This window comes from Pogoniulus pusillus, chromosome 8 (genome assembly GCF_015220805.1).
Source record: "Pogoniulus pusillus isolate bPogPus1 chromosome 8, bPogPus1.pri, whole genome shotgun sequence".
NCBI classification, from domain to species: domain Eukaryota; kingdom Metazoa; phylum Chordata; class Aves; order Piciformes; family Lybiidae; genus Pogoniulus; species Pogoniulus pusillus.
In genome coordinates, this window is record NC_087271.1 from 13,181,624 (window position 1) to 13,203,153 (window position 21,530).

Consider the following 21,530-nt stretch of genomic DNA (forward strand, 5'->3'; position numbering starts at 1 on the left):
CATTCTGCTGAAGGCAGGTTTTGCCATAAAGCGAGACAAGGTGAAAGGACCTGCTAGAGAGATTCAGTTCTTGGGAATTCGTTGGCAAGATGGTCGCCGTCACATTCCAATGGATGTGATAAATAAGGTTTCTGCCATGGCAAATCCCACAAATAAGAAGGACACATTGTCTTTCTTAGGAACAGTTGGATTTTGGAGGCTGCACATCCCTGGGTACAGCCAAATTGTAAACCCTTTATATGATATAACTCGAAAGAGAAACAACTTTCAGTGGGGACCTGAACAACAAGCAGCCTTTGATCAGATAAAACAGGAAGTAGTTCATGCAATGGGTTTGGGGCCTGTTCAAACTGGTCCAGACATTAAGAACATTCTGTATACAGCTGTGAGTGATAATGGTCCAGCCTGGTGCCTATGGCAGAGAGCCCCAGGAGAAACACATAGTCGACCACTTGGTTTCTGGAGTAGGGGATATAGAGGGTCAGAAGTAAACTATACACCAACAGAGAAAGAGATCCTTGCTGCTTATGAAGGTGTGAAAGCTGCTTCAGAAGTAATAGGAACAGACTCTCAGCTTCTTTTGGCTCCCAGATTACCAGTTTTGAACTGGATGTTTAAGGGAAAGGGGTCATCGCCACATCACGCAACCGATGCTACCTGGTCTAAGTGGATGGCTCTCATAACACAGCGAGCACGCATGGGGAGCCTTGAACGACCTGGCATAGTGGAGATGATCACCAACTGGCCAGAAGGTACAAACTGTATAAATCCTCCAGAGGAGCGAATGAGTCGGGCTGAAGAAGCTCCTCCTTACAGTGATTTGTCTGAAGTAGAAAGAAACTATGCTCTATTTACTGATGGTTCCTGTCGCCTTGTTGGAAACAAGAGAAAATGGAGAGCTGCAGTTTGGAGCCCTATACGGGCAGTGGCTGAAACAGAAGCTGGAGAAGGTGAGTCAAGCCAGTTTGCAGAAGTAAAAGCTATCCAACTTGCTCTTGACGTGGCTGAACGTGAGAACTGGCCCATGCTTTACCTCTATACTGATTCATGGATGGTGGCTAATGCCTTATGGGGTTGGCTAAAGGACTGGAAAAGAAATAATTGGCAACGGAAAGGAAAGCCAATTTGGGCTGCTGACTTATGGCAGGACATTGCTACCCGTCTAGAGAAAATCCCTGTAAGAGTACGACACATAGACGCTCACATGCCCAAAAGTAAAGCTACTGAGGAACATCAGCACAACCATCAGGCAGATTTAGCTGCCAAGGTGTTTCAGACCGATGTAAATTGTGATTTGGATTTAGATTGGGAACACCGAGGTGAACTGTTCTTAGCCCGGTGGGCCCATGATTCCTCAGGACATCAAGGCAGAGATGCTACCTACCAATGGGCACGGGACAGAGCAATCAACATCTCCATGGACGCTATAACACAAGTTATACTTGACTGTGATATTTGTGCTACTATTAAACAAGCCAAGCGTCTGAAACCCTTGTGGTATGGTGAGCGATGGGCAAAGTACAAATACGGTGAAGCGTGGCAGATTGATTACATCACTCTACCTCGTTCTCGGACTGGAAAGCAATATGTGCTGACCATGGTGGAAGCAAGCACCGGATGGCTGGAAACCTATCCAGTTTCCCGTGCCACTGCACGTAACACCATTTTGGGCTTGGAAAGACAAATCCTGTGGCGACATGGCACTCCAGAAAGAATTGAATCGGATAATGGTACCCACTTTAAAAACAATCTCATAAAATCTTGGGCCAAAGAGCACGGCATTGAGTGGATCTATCACATCCCCTACTATGCACCCGCCTCAGGCAAAATTGAACGTTACAATGGCTTGTTGAAAACAACTTTAAAGGCAAAGGGGGGAGGAACCTTAAAGAACTGGGAGAAACATCTAGCCCAAGCCACTTGGGTAGTGAATAGTAGAGGTTCCACCAACCGAGCTGGCCCAGCTCATTCAGAGGTCTTACAAAAGGTAGAAGGTGACAGGGTTCCTGTCATTCGTGAAAAGAATTTGTTAGGCAAGTCTGTTTGGGTATTCTCCCCTTCGGGGGAGGCTACACCTGTCCGAGGGGTGGTTTCTGCTGAAGGACCTGGTCATACATATTGGGTTATGCAGAAAAACGGTAAAATACAATGTGTGCCACAAAAGAATCTGACATTGGCAGAAAGAATGTAGATATGTTGTTATGAGTTCTTTTGCAGATGATTGTGGTGTCCAAGAAAAGCCATGAAGAGCCCGCTACCCATGAGCATGAGCCCTGAGAGTGCCAAGAGTCCTGCTCTGTTCCACTCATTGAAAAAAAAAAAACATTGAGCTAGCCAATGCCTGAGGCAGATGGAAATAAGAAGATGAATGACCGAAGATTGAACAAAGATGCTTGAAGCCTGGAAAATGACCATCTACGATACTGATGTTATTCCTAGTTACATAGCATGACTTGATGCTGCAATGGTAAATTATATTAAAGGGGTGGATTGTGGCCGTTTGAGCTGATCCTCTAGCTCAGACATAGGGGAGAGATGAACATTCCAGGGATAGGCCACATAAATGGCAACAATAGATAAATTAATATAATTTCATTGGAGCATCAAGAACTTAATGTCTAGAAGCACAGTTTGTTCTCCCCCTTCACCCGCTGGCTTCTGCTGCTGCAGCTTCGCCTATCTTCCCCGGCTGCTGTTTTGGCTACTGCTGCTTCTGCTGCTTCGCCGCCGCTTGACCCCCTCCCCATCTCCCTTAAGGTTATTGTATTGTTTTTCTTTTTTTCCCTTCCTTCCTTCTCTAGTTATTATTTCTCTTTACATTGTTATACTTATATTATAAGAAAATACAATTTCATCTTTCCCTGACTTTCAAGAAGTAGGGGGGTTTGTGTTGTGAATTTCTTCCCGGGGGAGGGATCAGCCCAAACCCGGGACACGAGGGAGACTTTTCTTACCCCTTTACTATCAGCAGAAGTAAAAAAGTCATGACTCGGAGGGAAAAAAATCTGACCTGCAACACATTTACATTTGTCATTCTAAACTGTTCAGTGAATTTCAGTCTATGGGTCCCAGTGCACTTCAAGACAACAGCGGAACAATTATTTTGACAAACAGCCTCTACATTTGCATTAAGCAATGACTCCTTCCACATTGCCACATCAAAAGGAAAAAAATCACTTTAAAAGTTGCAAGCAAGATTCAGAAAAAGCAGAATTCAATTCCGTAACTAGAGGCCCAGACACTGCTGCCTGTGCCTCAGCACCCTACTACGGAGCTGCCACTTCTTTCTTTTACTAACAGGGTAGACTGAATGCACAGCTCTCATGTTCACATGGAGCCAGCACCCTCCTGTTTCCTCAACAGTTTTCCAGTTAGCTGAAGTAGACAAGAATGGTACTGGAACATTTCTACACCACCAACGTAAACACTGTTTGTACAGGTTTGAAGTGTGACAGGGCACCATGCCGATGAACTTCACAATGAAGATACAAAACTATTTACATGAATGTAAGCAGAGCTTATAACTGATTCTTGGTTTTGGATTTGAAAGGAATGAGGAATTATTCTTACAGCTACAAAACCACTGACATTTAGCCTCTAATATTGCTCAGAGTAGAATGCTACTTACAGTAACTGCTGTTGAGAAGATAGCATATCCAAGTAGAAATTTTACATTTTCCTTTTCTGTTTCCAATTCAGTGCTGGGATCATTCCTGTAGTCATAATAGAGCCACCAGAGAACACCTGAGACAACTGAGCAAACAAGAGCAGCATGAAGGTGGACAGCAACTCCTAGCCTGATTTCTACGCGGCCTCCCTCCCGAGACTCCCACCCTTGTGCCTAACTCAGGCTCAGAACAGGAGTATTGTTAGGCAGCAGAGAGGCACAGCATCAGTGAGCACAAAGAAAACTTACACCATGATCTGTTAGTCTAAGGTAAAACTGCAGCAGAATGTTTGGTTCTCTTGCAGTTATTCTGAAGCCCAAGCATGCCATTCCATTCAAGAGACTTTCATGGAATGTCAAGCTTTAGCTGGACACATTCCTATGGCTCTTTACTGAAGCAGGCAATGCAGAACTTCACTAAGCTTTCTTTGAAAGAGCAGCATTTTTACAACTGCATTCATCTGCCAAAAGCAATATTGTTTCCAGTCATCTGTAAAAAAACACCACTCAGTAGCTGAACAGCACATCCAGACCTTGGCACCAAAAGGTAAGCAGGGCCCAGCTTGGAAATGGCTGTGGTTAGCTTAAGGTTATTGTGGATGGTGATGAAGAAAAAGGATAGTTGTTTGTTCAGTTGCTCCTCCTTCCACTCAATGAGCATGTGCCAAAACATAAATATACTTACACAATAAACCAAACACAAGCAGTGCAATCAAAGTATGCACAAGAAGCGTCCCAATAAATCTGAAGGCTAAAACCAGCATAAGAGAGAAGGCTGAAAAACACACAGAGTTTATGATGAACATTACAAGGCATTTAACTTAATACTCTCTTTAAATATCAATTCAATATTCTTGCAGAATTTGAGCTTTTCTTTTAAAACAGTGGTGCCAAAAGCAACAGCATTTAGTAATGCTAGCAACTGTTTTCACGTCTAAAGCACACAGTTCACTAACAACGAACTTGTAAGTGAGCTATTTCACCTTGAGAATTATGAGCTTTTCAAAATTCTGGATAAGATTTAAGTTCAAATGTTTATGTTAACGCCATTTTTTTTCCCATCAGAAATTTCTTGTAGTCTGATGAAACAAGGTCTGTGATCACAACAAGCAGCACAGAATCTGGTATTTCAGAGAGCTGTATTTCATCAGGCTATTAAATGTTCCCTGTTCTCTCTCTTGAAATCCACTCTGCCCAGAAAATGAGAAAAAGACCATGTCCAAATTAAAAATCTAAAGTAATAGAAACGTTTGAAACCTCACATTTGAACTGAGTATCATTATTCACTTTTTTGTAATATAACCTTACCTAGTGCAAGGACACTCAGTCCTACCACAGTATCTCTTCCTGCTAATATTCCACTCAGGATTCGGTGAAAAACATCCATGTCATTAACCATGCTTATCAAGACAGAGGCATACTTGGAGTAACATTCAGGACTTTGGGGAACACATCGATTCAATAATGGAAAAGATTTACTGAAAGGTTAAAAACAAAAATGGTTAAAAATCCATTACTGGAGCAAGAGTTTCCAATCCACAGAGATACACTCCTCCTCCTTCAAGCCCTTGTAAGTCCTCTACCAGCATCCTCAACACAGCTTTGCAGCCACAGCTGGCCAGACCAACATGCAACCTGGCAAGCATCCTCCCTGCCTAGAAAGAGAAGCTGCACGCCACATTTGACACAACAGGGCACCAGGTATGGCAGTGCTGTTGCAAATGGTGCTTTTAAGTTTCATCTGCAGAATAAAGTCCTAGCAACATTGTACCTGTAGCACTGCAGCAGAACATCTGTTCAAGGTCAATCTGGGGGAAAAAAATTAACTACTATCTCAGACAACATCACCATGTAGCTCCTACTTCCATGCTAGTCAGGTTCCACCTGCTTTGCTCTGTTTATATAACACCCAAAGCCATGCTAACATAGCCATAAAATATGCTGTTTCAGGCAATTCTAGACAAACCACAAACATTTTGCTTCTTTTTAAATCATATTCAAGCATTCCAAAAGCCACATCAAAACAATATTGGTAAGGTTCAATTAGTGCCACCAAAAAGTTGCATACAAAGTTATTTGGCACGCTCAGTCAAGCTGCATGAATATATTTATTGTTCCACTCTGGCAATGTTGTGCTACAAAAGACATGTTCACACCTAAAAAAGGAGAGGTTTGATCATCAACAGCTAAGAATTTCTCAGCTAGCTTTATCTCCACTATGAAATATCAGCGTGCAAGATGAGTAACTTTGCTGAGTTCCTTGTCAAATACAAAGCACACAGTATTGTTCCCACCGGCTGACATGTTCTCCTCTGATCTACTGTCTGTAATGGGTGTTGTCTCTCCTGCTCTCTTTTTCTTCCCTCTTTTTTCTCTTGTTCAGATGACTTAGCTCTGCAAACATGAAGGTTCCAATTCTTTGCTTTATTTTTGGGACACAGTGGAATTTAAAATCATGGGTTTAAGGCTTTTTTGCCTCTTAAATACCCAGTGTTAAAGACAGCTCATTCACAGACCTGGGCTTCAAGCTGGCTATGAAATTATGCTGATTGGTCATTTCTGGGTTGAGGATAAGGAATGGCCAAGACCCCAGCTTCCTCTTCAGTGGCATTGAGGGAGAAAGCAAAAGTCTGCTGCTCCTTATATGTCATGCATTCCTCTAAAGCAGGGGTCCTCAAACTTTTTAAACAGGGGGCTGGTCCACTGTCCCTCAGACACTGTTGGGGGCCGGACTATAGTTGGGTTCCAAGTCCAGTCCCGGTGGGTGCCTCGGGCGAGCAGATTAAGTGGCAGGAAGCGGCTGCTTGGTTCCGCCCAAACCCCCGGCGGGGGGGGTGTGTGTCTGTAAACACCGGCGGGCAGGACTGAGGACCCTGGGGGGCCGTACCCGGCCCGCGGGCTGTAGTTTGAGGACTCCCTGCTCTAAAGGGTGGAGGGAATGCCATCCTTGTTCATCCTCTGGGACAGGACACTGGTGTGTTCACAGGTACGTGAGGATGGATGTACACAAATAAGCAGAAGCACAGTCCTCCTGACAACAAAGCATGAAACCGCATACAGTGTGAGGAGCAACAACCCTTAAGAAACTGTTTATTAACCCAGGCTGTTGTAATGTACCCAGTAACTCTCACCTTGGTGGAACTGGCAGTGTGGGACACAGCTCAGCTGCCCTCGGATCTAGTGTGTAACTAGAAACATTCAGGTTGTAAATGCAAAGACAAGAACCTGAAAAGGAAAAAATAATAAAGTGTAACTTAGTATTAGTTACACTTTTAGAGAAAAACACCTTAACAATTCAGGTGTGTTTACACTGCTACTTTGATCCCTTAGCAGGCCATATTCATCTCTGATATTCCAGTGAGAATGTAAATTACAAAACAGTTACTTGGGTAAATCTGAGGCAACCTCTGTGGAGTATTTTGCCTTCTGGACTTCCCTATGATCACCACTTACAAATCTTCCTGGAGAGCAGGCACACTGTTTCACAGTGCAATGCTTCTGTTCTAAACTCTCACTAAAATAATAGAAAACCCTACCATGACAGAAGCTACACCAGAACTAGGCCACTCATGATTTACAATAGCGTATTTAACTATCTAGAATAGTTGAACAGGACAGATGTTAGGAAACATTTCCCCACAGAAAAGGGAATTACACACTGGAATGGACTGCCCAGGGAGGTGGTGGAGTTGCCTTCCCTGGAGGTGCTTAAGGAAAGATTGGATGTGGCATTCAGTGCCATGGTCTGGTCAATGTGCTGGTATTAGGTCATAGGCTGGACTTGTTGATTTCAGAGGTCTGTTCCAGCCCAAGTAATTCTGTGGTTCTGTGAACACCTCCTGGGCTCTGAGCTAAGTATCACCAGGTTTCTAAGAAAGAAAGGCTGGATATATTCAAGGCATTCGGAATGCAATGCTGCCCTCTCCCTCTGAGCAAACAGGCAAGCAGTTTTCAAACATAGTTGAGTTGCACTAAAAATACTTAAATAATATCACAGCTGTTTGCAGCTTTCAGTACATACCAAATGACAACGAACTATCTCAACATGAAATTAAACCAAATGTTGTCAATCTAAACAGCAGCACTTGACAAACAAAGCAACAAGCCAAAAAACAATGTGATGCTGACAATAGCCACTAACATTCCTATGGTCTGCAGTCTATATATACCCCAGGGAGTAAGGGTTAGCATGGGTTATTCTATTCGCATGCCAGATGTGAATGACCTGAGCTGCCTCCTTTGCACAGCAGCTATTTCTGACATCACATCCACTTGGAACAGAAACAAATTTTTTAAAACGTCTAGATGGAACAGCAAACTGTGGGATATGGTATCTAAAGGGATAAACCCAACTGAGTTTCTCTGGAAACACTTCGTTTTAACTAAGTTCAAATGAACCATTTGGACAAGTTTTTTAAATAGTATATGAGCTCTGTTTGCCTGCTGGCACCCTCACTGAAAACACCAGTTGATTCTCAGAAGGCAGTTCTCTACTGCATAATCTCAGCACTGCAAAGAAATTAATCAACAACTTTTGAATCTGCCTAAGTGAGCTGTAACATTTCCAGAAACTAAAGCAGAAACAAAACATTTTATTTTCTGTTGCCATGGACTGTTCTGAAAATTACTGGTAAGAAATTACTCCCTAGCACATCAAAGGTAAGAAGAGCAAAGTGAAAGCTGCCCAACTGTTTTACACATAAACTAGGATATTCATATTCCCTCTTGCACACCATTATTCCTTGCAAAACTCTGGAGATCTTCCAAAGAGTGGAGTTGCTCTTCTGGACAACTAGACACGCACAAGGAAAGCGAACTTATTTTGAGGCTTTGCATTTCCAGGCTGCAGGAATTTAGATGGAAGACATACCTGGAAAGAAAAGACAAAAAAGATCCTCAAAACACAGGATTTGGGGGCGGTTGTAGGTTTAAATTCTGACCTTTCTTTCTAGGTATTTAAAGTGCTACAGAGCAAATAAAGTTTATTTTCCACATATAATGTTGGAAGTGAAGAAGCAGTTTAAGGATATGCCACATTTTCATTCCTGATTTTTTGGTCTTACATGGGATCAGAAGCTGTCCAGGTAGGTGCCATTCTACAAGCACTAGTTCATGGAAAGTGACAGAATGATTGGGAACTCCAACTTCCTTAAATACAGAGATTTGCTGCACAGAATGACTGCTGCTTTGGCTGAACTCCTATTTAAAGTCCCATTTAAGAAGACAGCATAAAGCATAACAACGAAGCATATTTCCATTTTTTATCTTCATTTTTGCATTTCAACCACCATTTGGCACCATTCTCACACTTTTTTTTTTCCTTTTGCCCTTCAAAATAAGCACAGGTGTTTGTGTGAGGGACAATTAGAAGATGTGTACCTTATTATGCTCTCCAACGGTTTGTGTTTAGCCATTAGCTGATGTACTTACTTTTTATTAGTCATATCCTGTCCAGAAAGTGGTGCCCCTTCTATAGGAGTGTTCTTCCTACCACATATGTTCCCGAAGCTGTCATATCCAAGCACAAGTCTTTCTGCAGCCCCAGCCATCACAGCATAGCCAGCAACAAACATCTGTTAATACATTTTTTAATGTGAAATCAAGCCACAATAGCTGAATGGGAGTTCATTAAATACTCCTTTTAACCCACACATTTTCACCTGCTTGTGTATGCAAGCAGATAAATCTACAATTCACCGATCTGCACAGGGCTGGAGCAAGTCATAGGGACAAGTGTAGCCTAACTGGCTCCTTAGAGCTTTCCTTTGCCTGTTGCTCAAAGTATATACTAAGCAGAGTATCACAGAAGCAGCAAGCCAGGGGTCCTGATTAAAACATCAGGAAAGTTGTAGTAAGGTGCTAAAGGCTGGCTCTATGGAATTCCACACGTTTCACCAGGAAAGGTCACCAGAAAGTTATGCTTTTAAGAGACACTGCTTCTGCTTTTCCAGGGTACCCTTCAAGACATATCTAAAGCAATATATCTGCTGAAATGTCTAGCCTTTGCAGCTGCTATGAATTTAATCAGTGGTATGTTTTAAACACAAAAAGTGTAATTAAAATGCAGGTTACATGACAATTCAGGAAGATGCATTCTTTAACACAAGTGAAAAACCTGGGGAAAGCAACACTGTGGACTCAGATAACACTGCACTGATCTTTGCAGGCACTCTGCTGTCACCTCAATGCCCCATTACACCAGCTCCCTGCAAACCCCAGGAGCAGCTACACATCTCCGTTGGCCAAGGAGCAGCAGTGGTTAGTCAATACAAGTCACCTTGCCTAGGAATGCAACTAAAAACCCATGAGGGCCAGAAGTCTCCTTGGAAAAAAACTTTCCAAATGCCAAGAAGCAGTAAGTCTTCTGCCAGGATGCTGGTGGAGTCCTGGGCATTACTTTACCCAGAGGTTTATTCACAGCACTCCAGCTACTGAAAAAGTCATTGGTTCAGTGCTCTCTTCCACCCCATGGGGTATAACCACATTTTGCACACACCGAGGATAATGCACTAAGCTCTCTGCCTACATGCCAAATGCTAGCTGCAGCAAATATTTTAAGTCCCACATTGATCACTACTGTATTGCATGGGGATATTGTTGAGTATCAGCCGTGCTGGTGCGGCAGAGCACTCCAAACTCTCTTCCCCATTCCCCCGCGTCTCTGGAGGTTTGATTGGGGGAAGAAGGCTGCATTCCCCCACCCCTGTGGGCTTGAAGAGGGAACAGCAAAAGGCGCCCTCTGACTCACTTGTGAGAAAGCCCGCGCTAGACTCTGGGATGGTGCCTGGCTGGATTCTTCGCTCCAGTATTTATATGGCACTGTCTGAGGAGACGTTTAACTAAGTGTAAGGAGAAAGTGTGCGTGGCCCCAGCTTCCGCAACCTTCTGCGCAGTTCGCTCACAAGTCTTCAAGTCCACCAAGTCCTCAGGTCCAAGAGAGAGCGAGCTGTCAGCGGCACCCAGACCCGGCTTCTCCTCGGACCACTGCATCCTGGCTTCCTGATGGCAGGACTCTGCCTCTGCCGTACGTGGCGCTGTTCGCAGGAACATGCCAGCAGTTTGGCTTCTCTCTGGGCTGCTAAGGCAGCGTCTCTCCACAATCTTTGCCTCATGGAAGCTGTGTCTACACACTTTGGACTTTGGCAGGGTTACTCGTATTGGACTCAGTGCTGTGTGGACCCCACAGATAGATTATAACTTACAATTCCAGAGACTGCAGCAAAGGAGATCCAGGGACTATCGCTAAATTCCTGCTCCACCTCCGTGAGTAAATCAGACTTTCCCTAGGGCTCTGGGCTGCCTCTTAAAGCTACTTTGTGGCTTAGCCTTTTCCACTTTCTGATTTTCCTAAATTACTAAAATTTCCCATAAGCATCGTTGTGAAGATTCTCAACCCAATTAGAATCTATAAATAAAATTTAATTAGTTTTGTATATAATTTGGAGGATGGGCTTTGGGGGAAAATAAAAATAATGCTACTTTTGTAATTCCTGCCTTGTTAATATCCCACCCAGCACAAGTGCTTTCCTACTTAAGTTTCAGAACCTTTATTTGTTATTTTACTACCAACATTTGTGAATAAAGATGAGATCTGGGCAAAATCTGAGTTTCACATAGATAGATGCTTCTTTAGCTCCCAATGTAGTCTTATTTTCACTTATGCTTGCTGTATAACTAGTAAATATTTTTTTTTTATTTTTAAAAATTATTATTATGACTGAATGTTAATGCTGTTAACACTGGAGATCTCTGTTGAGACTCCAGAATTTTAACTAGCATATTAATTCCACATGTGGCATTTGCTACAACCACAAAATGTTTTCAGATCCAGTTTATCTACATAACAAATATTTGTTAATAATTACATTGTTCACGAAGAAAAATGAGAAATGACGTGGCCCTGCAACTCAACTCGAAACATGCTTTCACAACAACTCTGCTATTCCTTCTAAAGATGGACATTACCAGTCCATTGCCATCAGTGTGGCACAAGTGAATTCTTTGGGGGGGAAGTTAACTGCAAAATGCTGGATGTAAGCCATAAATGTTCTTAAGTAATAGATGGCTGCAGAATGCTGGAGGAGTGTGTCTATATGACACACCTTCCACAGTTATTAATGTGGTTTCCATTTTTTCCACTATGTGAACACATCAGTGCCACCCTACCAAAAAAAAAAATCACAATTAAGATTAAACAAAAGAAAACAAATACATACATGCAATAAAGCATTTCACATAAACTGAACAATAAGCCAATGGGAGGAAACCAAAATCTACATCCTCGCCACTGACAAGTTTCATGTCTGTCATTCCCTCCACTGGTCAGAGTACTAAGCACAGAACTTACATGGTCACAAATCTCAGCTCCCTCTCAAGCAGTATTGCAAACGTGCATGCAGTCTTCTGCATCAGCTTCCGTTAAAAGAGCTATTCACAACTGAGCTGAAAACGGCTCAACAGCATATGCACGACAGCCCTGAGCAGCCTCGGGCACACCACGCAAAAGCAAGCACTTCAGAAAGAAAAGGCTGGCTTGACGTTCTAAGAACAGGACAGGCAGTGACTGGATACAACATCCAAGGGGGACAGGACAGCACCAGCACAATGAATGCGATAAGCAGAAATAATACCCCGGCCGGAGTCTCTACTAATTTATTAATGAGGTAATTCTAAATCTAAAACACACGGGCAGAACTTACAACTCTGTGTAAGAGACACTGCAATAAGGCACTGCATTGCCACAAAGGTCAGCTCTGCCCGAGTGCAATCCTGGGATCCTAACACCTGCACCTATGACAATTTCAGTTTAGAGTCAGAATAGCGTACAGAGCCTCTTTAACCTTAAACCTGATTTTTCCTCCAGAAAACAAACCAAAACAAAACATGCTTACCAAACCAGCCCAGAAGAGAAAGAAGAGGAGCAACCAGAGAGTGTCTGTGCACTTTCTGTAAATGACCGGTCTCCATTCCCTTCGTTCACCAACACCACCTCCAGAATCCTAACATGAAACGAAGAATCAAACTTGCTGTAAAATCGAGCTCCAAACGCCTCGAGAGCGTCACCCTGCACTTAAACCGCCTAACACCTGGCACTTCTCTGCCGCAACAGCTGCGGCACTCGCCTGCGGCGAGGTACGCGGCGACCCCACCTCCGCCCCCCGAGCCTCCTGTGCAGGCCAGGTCCTCGCCGCAGGCCTAAATTTTCTCCGCGCCCCCTACTGCCAGGCGCTCACCTGCTGCCGTACCCCGCACCCCTCCATGCTGCCATGCTGCTCCATGTTCACCGGGTCGGCCTGCGCCATCGCGCTGGGCTGCATAGGGGCGGCAGGTGGGCCGAGGGCGAAGCTGGTGAAGGCGCCGCGGTGGGGCGACGCTCGTCCGGCCACGGTACCAGCGCCCGCAGTACGCACCGCGGGGCCGAGTGCCCGTCCGGGCGGTGGCAGCCCCAGCAGCTCCTCCTGCTGCCGCTACTGGGCTCTGCCAGCCCGGGCCCGGCCGCTGCTCCTGGAGACTGGCGGGGCCCGGTCGCCTTCCCGCCGGAGAACTGCGCTGCGGGAAGAAACGGCATTTGTTCTCTGAGCTCAAACGCCAGCGGCCGGCCCGGACAGGGGTCGACGGTGCTCGGCGGGAGCACGGCTGGATTTCTCCCTTTCATGCAGTTAACCCCGAGGAGACGGCCTCGGCGCGACTGCGGTCCCTCCGCACTGGGGCCCGGGGATGCGGCAGAGGCCTGCGCCCAGCGGGCAAAGACCCTCGTTCCGCAGTAGGGGCAGCGCTGCGGGCAGGGGGACGGCGTAAGCTGGCAGTTCGCTCCCAGACGCAAGCTTACACTGGGCGCTGCCCACAGTGGGAGATTTATTTTTCAGAGGAATAATTGCGAATTTGCTACTGCCAATGCAAAATGCAGGCCGCTTCCCTGTGTGAAGCTAGCTGATGAGCTGTTTGGCTATTGTGGCTGCAGTATCCATACGGATACTGCAGCCCATGGAGAGATACAGGCTAGGGTCGGAGTGGCTGGAGAGCAGCCAGACAGAGAGGGATCTGGGGGTACTGATTGATACCCACCTGAACATGAGCCAGCAGTGTGCCCAGGTGGCCAAGAGAGCCAGTGGCATCCTGGCCTGCATCAGGAATGGTGTGGTCAGCAGGAGCAGGGAGGTCATTCTGCCCCTGTACTCTGCACTGGTTAGACCACACCTTGAGTATTGTGTTCAATTCTGGGCCCCCCAGTTTAGGAAGGACATTGAGATGCTTGAGCGTGTCCAGAGAAGGGCGACGAGGCTGGGGAGAGGCCTTGAGCACAGCCCTATGAGGAGAGGCTGAGGGAGCTGGGATTGGTTAGCCTGGAGAAGAGGAGGCTCAGGGGTGACCTTATTGCTGTCTACAACTACCTGAGGGGTGGTTGTGGCCAGGAAGAGGTTGCTCTCTTCTCACAGGTGGCCAGCGCCAGCACAAGAGGACACAGCCTCAGGCTGTGCCAGGGGAGATTTAGGCTTGAGGTGAGGAGAAAGTTCTTCACTGAGAGAGTCATTGGACACTGGAATGGGCTGCCTGGGGAGGTGGTGGAGTCGCCGTCCCTGGGGCAGTTCAAGGCAAGGTTGGACGTGGCACTTGGTGCCATGGTCTAGCCTTGAGCTCTGTGGTAAAGGGTTGGACTTGATGATCTGTGAGGTCTCTTCCAACCCTGATGATACTGTGATACTGTGATACTGAGTCAGCCACGGATATTCCCAGCTTTTGTGTCCTTTGTTTGTTGTGTGTACCGTTACTTAGGCTGGCATGGTTCCTTTTGCCACAGTGCCACCTCACATCCGTGTGAATGTTGAACGCACAGGAATTCCCACCGCGGAATTTGGTGCTTGTAACTTGAATGGCTGATGAAGGCACAGTTCATTAGCCACTTCTAATAACTTGTTTTCTCAGTGCTGTCCTCGTTGTCTCCTGGCTCACTGCAGAGTTCCAGAGACTGGAAGCTGGCCAATGTGATGCCCATCCACAAGAAGGGCCAGAGGGAGGAACCAGGAAATTGCAGAACTGTCAGCCTGCCCTCAGTGCCAGGCAAGATCTTGGAACAGGTTGACTGCCATCACAAAGCACCTACAGGATGGCCAAGGGATCAAGCCCAGCCAGCATGGGTTAGGAAGAGCAGGTCCTGCCTGACCAACTATGATCAGATTACCCTCCTGGTGAATGTGGGGAAGGCTGTGGATGTAGTCTACCTGGACTTCAGCAAAGCCTTTGACACCGTCTGCCACAACAAGCTCCTGACAAAGCTGGCGGCTTCTGACTTGGACAGATTCACTCTGTGCTGGGTCAAGAACTGGCTGGAGGGCTGGGCCTGGAGAGTGATGGTAAATGCTGCCACATCCAGTTGGCAGCCAGTCACTAATGGTGTTCCTCAAGGATCAGTGCTGGGCCCAGTCCTGTTCAGCATCTTTATTGATGAGGGATTGATAGATGACACCAAGCTAGGAGCAGGTGTTGATCTGTTGGAGGGTAGAAGAGCCCTGCAGAGGGACCTGGACAGGCTGGATGGGTGGGCAGAGGCCAACAGGATGAGATTTAACAAGGCCAAGTGTAGGGTTCTGTACTTTGCTCACAACAACCCCAAGCAGTGCTACAGGCTGGGGACAGAGTGGCTGGAGAGCAGCCAGGCAGAAAGGGACCTGGGGGTAGTGGTAGATAGTAGGCTGAAGATGAGGCAGCAGTGTGCCCAGGTGGCCAAGAGAGCTAGTGACATCCTGGTCTGTATGAGGAACGGTGTGGCCAGTAGGATAAGGGAGGTTATTCTTCCCCTGTACTTAACAGTGGTCAGGCCACACCTTGAGTACTGTGTCCAGTGCTGGGCCCATCAATTCAAGAGAGATATTGAGATACTGGAACATGTCCAGAGAAGGGTGAAAAAGCTGGTGAGAGACCTGGAACACAGCCCTATGAAGGGAGGCTGAGGAAGCTGGGGGTGTGAAGCCTGGAGAAGAGGAGGCTCAGGCGTGACCTCATTGCTGTCTACAACTACCTGAAAGGAGGTTGTAGGCAGGTGGGAGTTGGTCTCTTCTGCCAGGCAAGCAGCAACAGAACAAGGGGACACAGTCTCAAGTTGTGCCAAGGGAGGTACAGGCTGGATGTTAGGAGGAAGTTCTTGGCAGAGTGAGTGATTGGCATTGGAATGAGCTGCCCAGGCAGGTGGTGGAGCCACTGTCCCTGGAGGTGTTCAGGAAAAGACTGGATGAGGCACTTAGTGCCATGGTCTAGTTAATTGGATAGGTCTGGGTGCTAGGTTGGACTGGATGATCTTGGAGGTCTCCTCCAACCTGGTTGATTCTGTGATTCAGTCATCTAGAGAAAGATACTACTATAAATGGAAAATATAGTAAAAGTTAATTTTTGCTCCCTTCCTGGCAAAGGAAAACACATCCTTTTTAAAAAGCAGTACAACATCTGCAGCTACAATAAAATGGAGTAAAATTGCAACTGTTTTAGAAAGCTGTTTAAGGATTGGCCCATCCTGCTCAAGAGACAGAGCACTGAGATGGCCGTGTTTAGAAGAAGAATCTTACTCCATTTCTCAAGTGGAACGAAACTTTGGTGACAAACTAATATAGAAAACAGTAAGTTGATAATAATAGAAACTGGGATTAAAAAAGAACAACAACCCAACAACCAACCAGCAACAACAACAACAAAAAAACCAACAACAATGAAACAAAACAAAACAAAACAAAACACCCAAAACTCTTTTCCAGAGCATTTCAGAGTCCTTCCAAAACGGAGATAAATCCATTTTTCAAAACAGTTAACTTAATGTTTCTTAAATTGACTTTTTAATGAACAAAGTTCAGTACAATTCTGATTTAAATTTGCTACCACTATCACCACTCTCAAGAGGTGGTTCAGAGAAAATATGGCAGGGAAAGTTTCTAAAAACCTGTTTATTAAACTATTTAGTTTCCATCCAATTCATTGTTTATGTCTTCATCAGCATTGTACCTTTTAACTACTCAGAGAATTTGTACAACGCTTTTATAATATGTGTGAAAATTAGAACAGAATCTTTAATACGTGTCACAGAAGTAATTTTGTGTCTGTAGAACCTAAACAGAGACAATAACTTTTCCTTCTCTTTGGATTGTTGTGCATTAACCAAAAAAAAAAAAAAGAAAAAAAAAGTGGAAAGAAGTATTTTCCCTTGAAATACAAATGTGAAATGTTATGTGAAATGTACCTTTTTTCCGTAAGATCAGTATTTTATAAAGAACAGTAACCAGAGTTATTAATAACTTTTGATACAAAGACTAAGTTGATTATCTGATTGTTCTAAGAGCAATGCCAATGGAGAAGGCTGGTACTAGAACTGGCTGGCCTGCTGTCATCATGTGTCGGTAGTAGTCTGCATTGTTTGGTCCTTTTTGAATGATTCTTCTCAACTTTTGTGTTGCATTCTTATTGGGAATAAAGAGATAACAGCAAGTGGAGCAAATAATTTTAATAAAATCCAAATTTTGATCAGCTGAAGTTGATGGAAAACTACTGGAATCAGCAGTAGGGCCTGGATCTAGTAAGCAATATCAGTCAGAATTTTCGTACTCCTTCGATAAGCCTGGGAAAAGTTATCTGATAACTGATGGCAAATAGCTCAGGATAGAATAGGATTTTGTTTTTTTAAATTATAAATTAAATGCTTTTACTCTGCTCAGGTGAGACGTCACCTGGAGTACTGCATCCAGCTCTAGATCCCTCAACATAGGAGGGACGTGGACCTGATGGAACAGGTCCAGAGGAGGCCACAAAAATAATCAAAGAGCTGGAGCAGCTCTGCCACGAGGACAGGCTGAGGGAGCTGGGGGTGTTCAGCCTGGAGAAGAGAAGGCTCCAGGGCAACGTAAGAGCAGCCTGCCAGTATCTGAAGGGGCTACAAGAAGGATGGAGAAAGACTGCAAAGGCCTGCAGTGACAGGAGGAGGGTCAATAGCTTCAAACTAGAGCAGAGCAGATTGAGCTTGGATGTGAGGAATGCGTTCTGCACCTTTTGGTGGAACAGATTGCCCTGTTGAGGTGGTTGAGGCCCCATCTCTGGAGCTATTCTAGGTGAGGCTGGACAGGGTTATGGGCAACCTGCTCTAGTTGAAGATGTCCCTGCTGTCTGCCGAGGGGGAAAGGTGGTTGGTGACTCTTCCAACCCAGACCACTCTATGATTTTGCGATTGTAAATGCAGGCTTTGTTGTTTGGTTGGTTTGTTTGGGGGGACTGTTGTTTGTTTGTTTGTTTGTCTGTTTTTCTATTCCTTAATTTCCAATCTGATCAAGTTACACCTGTATTGTGTTCAGTACCAGATGAGTGATTTTATCATATGTCACTAGGTGGTGATCTGCTCCTTTAGATCTAGAGCATTTCGGGTTGGTGAGACAGGCTTCTGCTTTGGTTAGCCTCTCTTCACGAATGAGGATTTTCATGCTGCAGTTGAGAAGAATGCCAGGAAGGGAAGCTCAGGTCAGATAAGGGATTTAAACATCCATGTTCAAAATGTAATACCAAAAACTTTGCTTGGTACTTGTCCAACCCTGCAAGTGCCTAAATTGCCAAGAGCAATTTTAAACTTTCTGGTTTTGCCAGTTTTATGGGAAAGAGCCTGGTTCTGCAGCTGAGAAGTTGAGGGGAGTAGGGAGTTTTAGAACTAACATTTTTTAGGGTTGATCTAGTTTAACCTAAAATAAAAATGAGATAAGAAAGAGTTCTGGGAAAAGAGTTTTGGGTTACAGAACTCTTCCTTTTATGAGGCCTCCAATAACATAACCAAAGAGGTGTAAACTGGCTAGTGCTGGCTCTCTCTGGTGAGAAGTCCAGATTGGAAACTTTGGTCTAAATGCAGACGATGACTTCACCATCTAAGTCTCGTACCCAGCTACAGCCACTTTCCTCAGAAATTGGTGTGATGAGGGTCCATATGAGCCTTCTCTGCTCCCTCAAGTATGTAATGCTTCTTCTAAAGGCAAATATTGAAAGTATTGAAAATTCTGCAGAGCCCAGAAATTCACAGTGACTTAAGTGTGAATTAAGGCAGTAACCACTCCACGTGCTTGTTTTATTGTGGTGGAGCAACCACATGAATGGAGATGAAGTTTCACATTTTCAGACTACTTCTGGTTTTTGAGAGTTTGTTTTTTTAAATGTTAGCATCCAGCAAAAGAAATACTGCAGCAGTGAAGACTCATGCATTTTTATCTGGTTTTGATTATTTGTTTTTTTCGTAAAGTCATGCAGAATATATAAAAGAAAACCAAACATAAACTCAAGGTTCCTGACTCCAAGCCTCTGTATTCACAATGTTCTTATTGTTACCTGTGAGTATGTTGTTTACTCAGAAAGAATGATTCCTGGTGCTGCCTGCTCTGCCTCCTAACCAAGAAACTTACCTGGTGTCCTAGTAGGGCATAAATCCTGCCAGGCCAGTTTAACCCTTGCTTTCCTCCTGTTTTGTAGGTCCGGGAGTGGAGTCAAATGAGCAAACTATGAGGGTTTGGCCCCAGAAAAGCCTTGAGGGCTAGGGGCCTTAGCACCATGTGTCAGATGTCTTGCACTGCCCTCAGCATGCCTGCGTGGTCAAACGAGGCATGACGCTTTGAATTCATTGGCCAGAACAATAGTGTTAGTGCCTCTTGGCCAGTTTGATTTTCAAAATGAAGTATTTAAAGGGGGATGATTTAGAAAACTGCATCCTTTCTGCATTCAGCCTGTCTGCATGGAGCCTTCCTGCCTCTCATCGTTTGCAGCTTGTTAAAGGCGGCCACATCTATGCAGCTTAGCATCAGCTCAGCTCTCCTTCCCTCTGCCTAGAATATTTTGTATTTTATCCTGGAACCGTTATAGTGAGTTTGAAGAAAGTGTCTTTGTTACAGGAGACTTCCTCAGGGACCAAAAGCATCCTGAGTACATATGCTGGAGTGAATGCCAGGACTCCATAAGCATAGTTAATTTTTTTCCTGTTTTTGTGTTACTATACAGAACTATATATGTATGCTATACAGAACTACAAGTTCTGACTGTTTAAACTGTTTAATTCTGTGCAGTTACTTCCTGTCAACTGAAAATCCAAATAATCTCAGGGAATTTTCCCAATTTTTAAATAGTAATTACAATTAATATTCATACAGAAATATTCACAATTCATAACTATTATTAATTAACAATGCACCTGGTTGAAACTGGAGCAGGAATGTGGGTTGGGAGAGCAAGGTCTTAACTGAAAGCATGACAGTTCCTTGCTAAACTGGTTAAGCAAGATGACAATTCCTATCTGTATTCCCTTCTGGGCCAGGCAAGGAAAACAGACCAATTATGTTAATAGCACAACATAGCAACTGAGAAAGTCTAACTAAAAGCAAACCTTTTCTCCCTAATTAGAAAAAAGGTGCATCTGAGCATAAATTTCCATCCCTCTCAAATGATTGTGCTTACACAGTAGCTTAGCAAGTACACACTGTCCTCCATCTGTAGCTATGTCACTTGGAATATCCTGAACTGGAACACCCAGAGACTGAACATACATGTGCCACCTGTCATATTCCAGCTGCTAATCAGGTTTTTTGCCGGTTTCCATTCTAAAGACCTAATGTTTATGACCTTACCTCAGCTGAATCATTCAGCCTGAAATTTCTCACAGCAGGTGCTGAAGATTTTTGGGCTCAGTGACTTGTGAGTACCCACAGTCACGCTCTGGCCTGTCTGACATCTCAAATCAGTCTAGCAGGTATCTGATCAGCTACTGTACACTCCAGCCACATATTTCCAGCTTCTGGTGAACATCAATCCCATCTTCTGGATACCTCCAATGCACTGAGAAGCCTTTTTTTTTTTTTTTTTTTAAATTTCAGAATACCTATTACTAAGTACATTATCATGGGATCTGGAAGAACAGTGCACACACCTTGTAGCCCAGCTGTATAGCTGTAGCTCAGTACTGCTAACAATGATGTCCCCTATGATTTGCAATCTATGTGAATCATTCAAGGAAGGACTATAATGCCATCAAGTTCATTTGTTCCCCTTTCTACAAGAGGAAGCAGAGATTTGTACAAAGAGGCCTTCCATCTCTGTCAGTATGCAATCTAGAGTGCAATCTGACCCTAGAAAAGAGTTTTGAGCATGCTTGCTGAGCTGAATCTGCTAAAAACCACCTCTAGAACTGGCTCATTTCAAGATTTCAGAACATAGCAAGAGGACCAGTGTCTCAAAATTACATGGTACTTTATTAACAACCCAAAAAATTAACAGTAGTGGAGCTGTAGCTTTGTGGGATGTCAGAATTAATGGTAAATAACATAGGTAGCATAGAATGAAAGAGCTTGAATTGGAACTACTTGTATTGTTCAGGACTTTCAATGTCACTTTGCAGTCCAAAGAATAGGCATGCTAGTACATCTGGGTTAATCAACGCAGAGATCAGAGGAGTAATTGCACTGCTCTTCTTCTTGGTCTGGTGAAGACCAAGCCAACCAACCAAAATCAAACACACACGGAGACAACAAAACTAAACCCGAAACATAAACCAAACCAGAAAACACAGGTATTACTTGAGTTTCAGAGAAAGTGAAGAGTGCTGTGGATTTGTAAGGCTGAAGAAGGGTAGCTTGTTCTGTAAATCACATGAAAGGAAAAACAGAAGGCATTCTTGAAGGCAATGAAGAAAACAATAACCTAGGATAAAGCTAAATTAGACAGACAGCTTGTGGACAGCATCAGGGTGGAGTCTGTGGAAATACCTGTGCTCTCCATAGTCAGGTCTAGAGCTGAATTAAAAGTATGGTAAGTTTTCATTAACTGGGAGAGCAGGGCAGTCTGACTTTTGTCACCGCGATAAGCAGCAGCT

The 21,530-nt window shown here is 44.5% G+C and overlaps 1 protein-coding gene across 4 annotated transcripts in view; it reads right to left on the reverse strand.

The window, feature by feature from the left end:
* Nucleotides 1-13,196, reverse strand: part of SLC44A3 (solute carrier family 44 member 3) — a 54,656-nt gene extending 41,460 nt beyond the window's left edge. The window contains exons 1-8 of one of the 4 annotated variants that reach the window (XM_064147301.1): nt 12,901-13,196; nt 12,559-12,666; nt 9,098-9,240; nt 8,401-8,537; nt 6,799-6,892; nt 4,976-5,145; nt 4,353-4,442; nt 3,629-3,753 (exon numbers count right to left, since the gene is read on the reverse strand). In XM_064147301.1, coding sequence (XP_064003371.1) covers nt 3,629-3,753; nt 4,353-4,442; nt 4,976-5,145; nt 6,799-6,892; nt 8,401-8,537; nt 9,098-9,240; nt 12,559-12,666; nt 12,901-12,984 — 951 coding nt within the window. In that variant the 5' untranslated portion in view covers nt 12,985-13,196. Of the gene's footprint in view, nt 1-3,628; nt 3,754-4,352; nt 4,443-4,975; nt 5,146-6,798; nt 6,893-8,400; nt 8,538-9,097; nt 9,241-10,415; nt 10,835-12,558; nt 12,667-12,900 lie in introns of those variants that run through there. The other 3 variants (XM_064147302.1, XM_064147304.1, XM_064147303.1) reach the window with 3 other exon arrangements.
* Nucleotides 13,197-21,530: the final 8,334 nt, after the last annotated feature.